We start from the raw sequence: 10,667 nt of genomic DNA on the forward strand, positions 1-10,667 counted from the left end.
TTAAATCTAATTGCCCCATTTCCTAGAGAGGGGAACTGAGGCAGCAAGGTTAAACGGATAGCCCGAGACCACAGAAGAAAGTCATGTCAGAGCTAAGGACTGAATAGACGAGTTCTCAGATCATAAGCTTATAATCATGCTGATAATCATCCTTTCTGCACATGGGCTGTGCTCTCAGATGGCAGGGAAGATTTGGGACTGCCAACATTTGCAGTTTTAAAACTGATATAGCCAACAGCCTCATGTTCTGACCCAGTAACTAGGAGGAGTATGGGGTGCTTGCTGGGAAAAGCCATTTGCAGGGCGTTGTTGAAGGAGTGAGAACTTCAGTTTGGGAGGAAGGAAGACAAAGATACCATTTCTTAAGACATCTGCAACAAGAAGCTCGAACCAGACTTTCCTGGAGCCTTATTCTGTCTTGTACTGTTACAGGTTGCTGAGGACAATTTTCTCCCGGCAGCTATTGGGTCCTTCCCTATTGTAAAATGCCTCTCAGGCAGAAAGAAAAGAACCAGAACTGTGCCATCTAGTGACCCAAAGAGGACGAGCATCTGTCCCTGATCTCATCTTCCTTCTCCCTATGCAAAAGACTTTAGACCATAATCCGTAGTCTTCAAATAATAATAATAAAAAAAAGAAAGAAAGAAAGAAAGAAAGAAAGAAAGAGGAAGAATGAGCATTTCTATCATTTTCTGATCTTTTTGTGTGCAACCCTCCTGGCAGCCCAGACTGATCCCCTGTCATGACTCATCTGCCTTTGTTTTTACTGTATTTTGCCTGAGAGCTAGTTTACAACTTTATTATTCAGCTGTTGACACGTAGAGGTGAAAGTCCAGCCGCGCTGCCTCCCCATGTTCCCTTTGTCTTTTGCTTCCAGATGGTCACCAAGCAATTAGCTCCTCTGCACTGCTTCCATCTTCCCCTATCAAGCCTTACTGATGACAAGTTCCCTCACTAATATATCTGCCTTCCGGTGTTTTCTGGTATTTTTCTAGAGCAGTTTGCCATGTCCTCTCAAAGTTAACAGGCACTGTAAATTACAGGATGAGTGGAAGTCAGAGGGCAACAGCAGAACAAGCGCAATTTCTCTGTACTTCCGAAATAGACTCAATTCTAAGGTGCTGAATTACAAAGAAACGGCTCATCTTTCCTTTTATCTCCAGAAATGTCAGCCAAACTGCATTAGCTGCCTTCATTAAGGCTAAGTGCTTACAAAAGCGTAAATTGCTGCTTTTCTAAAAATGGGAGAGACCTTGCCTATTCTGCTGGAGCACCTGGGGGTAAAGGAGCAGGCTGGGAGAAGTCGTAGGGCAATGGTGGATTGCTGGGGCCACTCCAAACACCTTTGCAGAAGAAAGGAAACCAACACTTTCTCCATTTTACTAGAAGGAAACCAAGGCCCGAGGTGATAGGGAAGGCAGTGGCAGGAGTAGGGCAGGTCCCATCATAAACTTCAGAGCTCTGCCACCAGGTAATGCTGCCTCCTGTCCTCAGGGTGCACGTTGTCTGCTGGAAAGCATGTGTGGGGGGCTACACCACACCAAGCTGCCAGGCTGGTAAGGGATCTCCTTCTTTCTCACAGCCTTACAACCAGTTCCCCGTGTCCTTCCCCCATAGGCTTTTAATGGGAGCAGAACCACCACCCTCGGGCAATCAGAGCCCTCGCAGGGTGCTTTCCTTCCCTGCTCAGTGTCAGCAGGAAGACTGGTTTGTGCCCAATTAAAAAAAAAAAAAAAACCCTCATGAAATATTTTTGCAGGTGGCTCCTGCTCTTGTGCGGTTTTTGGAGGAGCCAAGGCCTCCCACTGTGTTGTACAAGTACCACAGCAGACGGGTAATCTCACGCTGGCAATTCCAGCTTGAGCCTAATTTTGTGATAGCCAATGGCTTGCTGACTATTTCTACCATGAGCCACCTACCGCAATTTTGACTGAATCATTTTAGTTCTTTTTGAGTAAAAAAGATATCCCAAACATGAATGCAAATGCATTTTAATGCACACTAGTAGCACGAAAACACAAGCCTGTGCCTATGAACATTTCTGCAAGAGCAACAGCCTCCTTGGTATGCTGCTGAAAGTCTCGCTTGCCCTCTGTTGGGTGTCGGGGGAAGAATTTAGAGCCTGGGTAATGAATGCTGCTTACTGGACCTTGTGAACGAGGGTCTCAGACTGATGAAGGCCTTGAAAACTGAGCAGCCCTTGCTTGTTAGCCTCTCCTGTCATCTGATTAGAAGGTGACATTCAATGAAAATAAAGGCAGCAAAGTATTTAGAAGCAAGCAATTAATAAGCAGGAGACAATAATGTTTTACACAGCATATAATGCAGACAACCTGTAGAGTTCACTTCCAAGAAAGGGTCACTGAAAGCAAATGCAGCGTGTAGGTTTGAAGGAAGCGACTGCTGATTTAATGCCTGCTAGCTGGCTATGCAAGCTGAAGCGACAAACATAATCAAATCTCATGCTTCAGGGCATAAATTGAAGGGGTTGAGTAGTGGAAATATTTATGTATATACAAGATCTGATCCTGAGAGGTGCTAATTACCTGCAATTCTTACTAAGTTCATCGAGTGAAAGGACACTCAGGGATCACTCAGCCTCTCCACTGGCTGAATCTGTACTTGCTAATTTTCCTTATTAATAAACCCTATAATATTTTAGCCTGCTGGCACAAACATTGATTTTGCTACAATAATATTAATTTCCTTTCACACAAGAGTCAAACATAAAGGCTGCTTCTAAAATAAGATTTTATGGAGATAATTTGCTGTTGTTCAGGTAGAGAATTTGTCTTTCAAAATATGCTATTATTCTTTACCTAGCTAAGGTACTTATAGGGCCTCATTATGAGAATATGTGAGCACCTCATAACCTTTAATGGTCTTATCTTCTCAGTTTCCTTCCTGAGCAGGGGGACTGGTACTAGTCCCACTCTACAGGTGGGGAGCTGCAGTATGAAGTGGGCTGTGGGCTACAACTAGTCTTTTATGGTCCTAACTCCAAGCCCATCTTTGGTGACTGTGGCTCCCCAGGCACGTGGTGCATGGCACCAGGTGTGATGTTACCCTTCAGCTTCTGCACAAAGGAGTCTGAATGCAGTCCTGAGCTCTCCCCACCGAGAGCACAGGAAATCTTCATTTTCATCTGGAATCCAGATCAGGGGAAAATTCTACAACTTTCCTCCATAATTTAAGAACTAGTCAGACTAGTAACTCTTAGGAATGGCTTAGGCAGAGCCAATCCTGCTTGGTTATAAGGCAGTCTGCTGACCTCCTGAAGTCTCTTCCAGTCCTTTCTGCAGTGATCACTTCAGAGAAAATGATATTTTCTCGGCTAAGAAATTTCCGTAACTAAGCACCAAATTCCCGACCCCACAGTTCATGGCTGTGAGAAACTGCCATGTGGGTCCTGAGATGTACAAAGTCTGTTGTCCTGCAATGCTAGGGCAAGAATAGTGAATTGCAGACAGTCACCATGAAATTAAGAACAGCTCAAATAAGAAAAAAACCACCACTTTTGTATTCTGTAGCTAGTTCCTGCTGCTGCTGCTCTCCCCATAATCCCCATTCTTTGCTTTCCTTCTGTTGGCTGTAAACTTGCTGCATTTTGCACAAGACAAATCTGATATGTTGTGCTAAATATTTTAAATGTGGCAAACAATCCTTCATCACAGAGTGGCACAATTGCACTACGATGTAGTAGAACAATGTGACTTTGCCAAAGGGCATTTGCTGGCACCGCGCCGAGTAAAGGAGGCAGCCCAAGTTTGAGAAGCAACTATGAAGTCATTTATCAGCGTTCAGTCCTAAAACACACAGGGTTGTACTAGCTCAAGCAGCCTTAAAGGGGTAAATCTGGGGGATGTGCCAGAAGCCTTGGGTATAGACAGATCTTTGAGGGAGCTTCTTGAAATTCAGAACCATATCAAAATGTCAGCCCGAGCCCCTGTCACAGATTCAACACACGCATTTAGCATTTATTCTGTTACATTTTGTGTCGACTTTTAATTTAGAATGAAATACATGCATTCTCTTGGCCAGCTTGAGGAAAGGGCTGATTTTGCTCTCACGCTACTGTAGCATAATGGAAGATCTCCAGCAAAGCAAGTGGAATCCTAGTCAGCCAGCATGTGGTGCCTAGAGCTTGTTTCCCTTCATAATATCCTCATAGGATGGAGGCAACTCAGCTTCCCCAAGGCTGAAACATGGGGCAGGAGAAGAAGACATCTCTGCATTCGCACAGGGGCTCGGAGATCCAGAAAATGGACACTGAGATGTTTCAGTCACTGAGGAAAAAGCAAAGCAGTAACTGTACAGCAGGCAGGAGTGAAGATGAAGCGTGGCGATTAGAGATGAGAGTCTGGGAGGAGCTGTCAGACCACTTTGAAACAAGAAAGACATTTTTGAAGCATGGCATCATAAGGCATCTCATCATGAACTGCAGATGCAAGATGCCAGAACAGAGGAATTTGGGTGGGTTTGGGGTGGTTCCTCCCCGTGGAGACACTGTCCATGGGCCACCCACAAAGCAGGCAAAGCTTCCTCTGGGAAGGGCTTAGTCTAATGACAGATCATAGGCTTTATTCTTCAAGGGACTCTTGCCTAGCCCAGCCTGATGTCACTGTCAGTAATCCAAGCCAGTGTTGGGTGCTACACAATCATTACAGCCCAGCCCCCAGAAGGTCTGGCTTCTTCTGGAGAAATGTTGAGGCAGTTACTGCAAGGAACAGGATACACTAAGACAACTTTCTAACTCATCCCAGAGTGTATCAGCCATTCAAGCTGACTGCTGGGGTGGCTAAAGAGTACCTGTGAAGTCTGCCTGAGTGAGCAATTCAGCTTACTTACAGGAAGGGGCTGCCTGACCCCAGGCAGTGCCTGCAGCCAAGGAGCATCAGACTACAGAGTCCGCCTGGCACTAAGGAGAAGGTCTCGCTCCCCGCCAGTGCCAGCATGGTTGGGTCCCGATTAGGTACCGTCAGAGCATGAGACACACACCGACAGCACTGAGTTCAGCTGAAGGAGAGGCAAGGGAAGAGAATGGGATCTGGCTAACTTTATCCCTTGAGTCCATGGTCAGAGCGTCCCTCCAAGACCAGCAAGCTGGTCACTACACTGCTTTACCTAGTGAACGAGAAACACAGCACCCAGCTGCAGCCCAGCTCCCACCCAAGCCTGGATTCCTTCTACCGGGTTTTGGAGAGGACTCCAAGGAGCCTGTTGGGGCAGGTGGGATCCCACAGTAGGTAGAGAGAGGACTAACCACAAAAGGCATCAGAGCTGCTGAGTGCAAACACGGCCAGGGCATGCCGCTGGGGAAGGCAACTCTGCTGCTTCAGCCAACACTGTAGGCAGAAGAGGATCCCACAGGACAGGAGCAAGGCCAGGAAAAACAGCAGCAGGAACCTGAAGCAGAGGCAGCACAGAGAGGATGGCGTACGATTACCATCTGCAGGCAGCACGGACAGATGGCTGCGCGTCTTGAAATTAACATATTCATTAATGTATTTTGCAAATAGCTGTTAAATGTTGTGCTTTCCCCACCAGCATACTGGACATAATCAAAGTCCATGGAAACCAATTTCTCAGTGCTGAGCACACAGTGCTTCATGCTGGCTGAAAATTCAAACATTTCTCCCTGAAACCATTCATTGTTTTTGCCCTGCTCAGCTGTCAGCATACAGTGAGGAGGATATGGATAAATGATTCCCATTAGTCGATAAAGACAGAACACGGGGACAGCCCAGGAGCAATGCTCTCTAGCTATCAGTCTCTCTTAATGCCTTTCTCTCCATATATCCATCAAAGGATATTATTTGCCAGTTTTCTCTCTAAAGCAGATTTGAAACTTACCACACATACCAGATGCTCAGGTTTTCATCACTCTGCTCGACACACCTAACACTGAAAACATAAAAGGGACCTTCAGTTCAGCATGATGGGTCCAGGTACACATCTATCAGCATGAAGAAAAACATCATCATAAGTACGGGATGGAGAAGTTTTCCTCCATCAAGGGATCCCTACGAGAAATATCTCTATTTTGTTGGGAGCAGATGCAGACGACGTGTGAAGCAGCATGCAGCTGGTTTGCCCTTCACCACATGCACCCGTCACCAGTGGCCTCACTGTGTCCCCAGCCAAACAAATGGTTGCAGGCTTCCCTGTTCTCCCTGCCTCTCTTGGAAGAAAAACCAAGTGACCTTTCCTGGAAGCCCTCTTTCCCTTTCCGTGTTTGCATGCCTGGCAAGAGCACAGCACCCCCAGGAAGAGCATGGCTGGGTGCAGCCTCTTCTCCGCGCTGCCCGCCCCCTCCCTTGCAGAAGCTGGACTGGGTGAGAAAGCAGAGAGCGAACACTCACCTCTCGCCGAGCTCACAGGCAGGTTCAGAGTCTGCTAACTGAAAACACACACGTAAATCAGAGAGGGCAAGTCTGGTTTCTTACCAGTATAATTACCGATCTTGTCTTGGAGCGGGAACACGGAGAGGAAGAGCTGACTCCTGAGCTGTATAAATCTGACAGATGAAAACTAGTCATCTCCCTAGACGCGGTAGGACTGAGCTTTTAACTCTGCGTGTCTGCGGTCTGATCCAGCCCATATTGAAATCAGTGGATAATCTCACAGGCAGCTTGATAAATTCAATAGTTTGCAGATGAAAGCTAGGCCGAGGGGAAAGCACTTCTTTTTATGTGAAAGAGGGAAGTCCAAGAGCAGAAAGACAAAAGCAGTACCAGAGACATGTTTACAGAACTGGAATTGGTTATTTGGAAATGACTACTGAAGAATTTCCATGACTAATTCTTGTTTGGTAGCTTCTTCTCCTGTGGTGAATTGTGAATGTAGCTGTAAATTGGAGCTGTTTTGACCGGACATTCGGTTTATTCAGCTTTTTCTGTTTTAGGATAGCAGTAGTGCATCATTCCTAGAGTCAGGTTTCAGGTATGTGTACTTGCAACTGCAAATATATGAACCTGAGACTTGTTTTTCAGGCATACTTTCTACCCTCCGCTCAAGTAAGCTTATTTATGCAAACCTCTTAGCCTCTGTTTCAGATTATCTGGGTGAAAAGCTACCACAGGGGTTCATCAGTGAGACTGAATCACATTCAGTACAAATTTTGGATGACTTGTGTTAGATGTGTTTTAACATTCTCCCAACTTTGCTACAAAAAACCTCGAATCATGTACAAAATTGCAATAACATGAGGAAAAAAGAATAAGCAAGATGGAAGAAATTAGATTTATTAGCATATAATTTACGGATCATTACTTTACTTTGGATTTCCTTCTGCATATATCTAAAACATATATAGATTTCTGTCTTTCTTAGAGTCAACAGAATGCTCTGTTGTGTTTTAGAAATTTCTATATGGACAAATCTCATATTACAACTCTAATTAACAGGGCTTCTTTGTAAGAGTTTTGTTGTGCAAACCCTGTATCACTATAAACAACAAGATATCACCCCACAAATCTCTATAACATGCCTGATCATGTACACACTACCTTTCAGTTTAATGGGAGCAGGATCAGTCTCCGGTTTCAACAGAGGTCTTTAGGCATAACAAATCTTTCAAATAAAATATTATCCATGGAATTTAACGAACGGTTGAATCTTGGATGAAGAATAGGAAAAAAGACAGAAAATTCAAAATGAACTTTTCCAGATGCATCCTTTTAAAATTGAGCTAATTTGCCATGTCATACATGCACCACGGTGCAGAATATTTTGATTTTTTTTTCTCTTCGACTGATTATTAGAGTAACAGGTCAAAACCAGACAGCTGATTGCTGTGATTACATGTGGCCAGAGCACTCTTCATGGCTGTATGACAACCTCTGGATTCTCTTTTATCATTCTTTAAACAACCTCAGCAGAGCTTCCACAGCTTAGTTATATTGCAGCAAGGTGCATCCACTCTAAGGCAGTAGTCTATTAATGCCTCTAAACACCCACCTTTGCTGCTGAAGATCCATGATCTTCCATTTCAATAGCAATAGGTAGAATAACGGATTAATGTATTCATGTTTTCTCTGCTTTAATTAGAATTCTTGTGAATATTAAATCTTCCCCAAATTTACCAGGTCCTCCAAAAAACAAAAAAACAAAAAAAAACCCCACCTCTAAAAAAAAAAAGCACTGATGACTAAATTCTCCAGACGTGGAAATCTCCCCCTGCCCCCCAATCCCTAAAATCAAAATCTGGTCCCAGTGAAAGATTTGGTTACCTGGAAGAATGTTAAACACAGAATTCCAGTGCCTGTGATCCATGAAGTGAAACACAAAGCTTGCGGTCTCCACATCACTAACAAAAGAGATGCATGTAGAGCTTTGTTTGCAGCAATGTTTTACTCTTTGTTATCTGGAGCTTTTAAAACTCTACACATTGTGCCTTGAGCCACAGAATACATTACCCAATGGTTTCTTGTGCTTCAGAAATTACCGCTAGCCCAGGAATGAATTCTGGTTTGCGCAGACACACTCAAATGGCTGCTAGAAGTTAAATAGGCACTAATTTAAGGTCAGCACCTTGCAGTTTTTTCAGCTCTTTCATAGCCGTTCACAAATTCCTGTTGTTGCACCTCAGTTCAATATTAACCCATTGCTGTATTTAACAGGGCCTGCTACATATAAAGAACCAGTGGAGACTGTATCCTGAAGCCATGCTTTTGTTATATGTTGCCTTCAGCTGCAGTTCTGGCATTACAGTAAAAGTAGTGCTGCCTCCATCCATCTCTCATGTACTGTGCCAATGGGCTACTATCTCAAACACTGCACCCGGCGTGTAGGAAACCCCTCTCAGCCTGAGACAGCTTCCTCCAGCACTACAAAACTGGCTGATATGCAGTTGCCAGGGGTTGGCATCCCCAAAAAATGCATCAGAAAAAAAAAAAGTTTTTCATAAGGGACACAAAAATTCATCATACAATACAAGCAAAAGCCACCTGGGAGCCAAAAACTTATATGGCTTTGGTATGGATTTGATCCTGACTGGTAGATACATCCAAATGATGTAGGCAAACCAGAGATGGAAAATGGTTTGTACCACAGCTCTGATCACCTCAAAAAAGAAAACCCCAGTTTGTTCTACAGCCAGTAATAGATTGTCACTAAAGTTTACAGCCCATGGCTCAAATGCTCCATTAACTTTGGTTCTTCCAGGTTTAACACAAAAGGTGTTGCTGTGAATATGTTTAGTTGTTGATTCGGAAGTTAAACATTATGTCATGATGCCATTACTTTAGTAATGATTGACAAAACTGTTTTTCTTCAACTAAAAGTTTGAGAAGTTTAAGCAATAGCGATACACATACTCAAGCCAAGTTTGCTATCTATTTATTGTTTAAAGTTTCAGATAAACCCAGTCCAAACCCTGATGTTCTCAAACGTTTACTTTTAGTTCACTACTAATTAAAGGTAAGCCTCTAAAATGATGCACTCTGAGAAACAGCATCTCTTGTGATGCTGCTAAGTGCACACACTACTCAGTGTAAATGGTCTGAACATGCTGGTATCCTGGTTCAGGTGATTTCTGTTCAATTTTGTTCAATAGTGGATTGCCAAACCCATTTCTTAGTTTTTTTCTTAGAAGAAAAAGATCCGGCAGCATAAAAAGTGTGCACAGCCTTGCTGGGAACCTTGTGACTTTTACAGTTTCAGGCTTCAAAGAGATCATCCATCAGTGAGCTAATTTCAGATTTCTTCCTCTCACAATTACTTCCCTTGAAGCTCACCCCATGCTCCCGCGAGATACCTCTATCAGCATGCCAGTGCAGAACATCTCAGTGCTTTCAATTTAGAGCTACACAATGTATCATCCCCCAGTATTTTGGGGGGCACTGGCACTGAAAAATAACATGTAATTTCTGTTCTGGGTCCATTTCTGGAGGAAAAGGGAAAGAATTGAATTCTGCCACTACTTGGCTTCCTGGTCTAAAGGCAAATTTTGAAGTTTTTCGCCAGTTGGTCCCATACAGAGGTTTCAAATGATGGTGGCAATTTGTCGATCCTGTCCCTGTATTCTCAGTAATGAAGTCACAGAGGAGAGAGAGCTGGCTAAAAGAGGGGCCTAGGAACAGTCCCGACTTTTGCTTAAGGGGTGACCCACATACTGAAAAAAGATGTTGCTTCACAGTAGGGAAACTCTTCCTGACTGTGATCTGTTGAGCAGTTTGAACACATGAATATAATGAAGAGCCCTAGCACTGGCTCTGAGTGAGCTAGGCTCTGACAGAAAGCCAAGAGGAGCTTTGCACTGAAACCTGCAGAGGGCTGTGGACCCTCCTGCCAGCTCCGTGGTGCACGCTCCCCTTACTGCGATGCTGCTGCCTTCAGATTTTGCAATAGTGGGAGACTCGTTCTCTGAACAGCCTTGTGTCCAATGGTTAACTCCAGTCTGGGGGATTTTTCCAGACTTTTTGTCATCCTCCCCCCCAGAGGAGATATCTACACATATGTGTACGTATATGAAAGGTAACCCCTGATGCCTCCTCATCCACTTACTGATAAAAAGTTTGGCTTCTCCTTCCTCCTCAATGAATTACATACACCTCATCAGTGGACTTCGGAGGCTGCTCTCTGAGAGATGTTAACTCACAGTCATTAGATAAAAAATCTGTTATTTGCTAGTCACCTTATATCGTTGCTAGGTGACAAATGCATCT

General features: G+C 44.1%; 1 protein-coding gene across 2 annotated transcripts; it reads right to left on the reverse strand.

Moving 5' to 3' along the window:
* Positions 1 to 3,949: 3,949 nt before the first annotated feature.
* Positions 3,950 to 8,528, reverse strand: TMEM207 (transmembrane protein 207). 2 transcript variants are annotated; one of them, XM_026093459.2, is made up of 6 exons: positions 8,418 to 8,528; positions 8,232 to 8,308; positions 6,363 to 6,400; positions 5,854 to 5,904; positions 5,264 to 5,406; positions 3,950 to 4,286 (listed from the first exon to the last, which is right to left on the reverse strand). In XM_026093459.2, exons 2-6 carry the CDS (start codon positions 8,304 to 8,306, stop codon positions 4,138 to 4,140), a joined length of 456 nt encoding a protein of 151 aa, XP_025949244.1. In that variant the 5' UTR covers positions 8,307 to 8,308; positions 8,418 to 8,528; the 3' UTR covers positions 3,950 to 4,137. The 2 variants fall into 2 exon arrangements, with proteins under 2 accessions (XP_025949244.1, XP_025949245.1); XM_026093460.2 differs by lacking the exon at positions 8,418 to 8,528 and having other exon boundaries at positions 5,863 to 5,904; positions 8,232 to 8,410.
* Positions 8,529 to 10,667: the final 2,139 nt, after the last annotated feature.

The sequence above is a fragment of the Dromaius novaehollandiae genome, chromosome 9, assembly GCF_036370855.1.
Source record: "Dromaius novaehollandiae isolate bDroNov1 chromosome 9, bDroNov1.hap1, whole genome shotgun sequence".
Lineage (NCBI taxonomy): Eukaryota > Metazoa > Chordata > Aves > Casuariiformes > Dromaiidae > Dromaius > Dromaius novaehollandiae.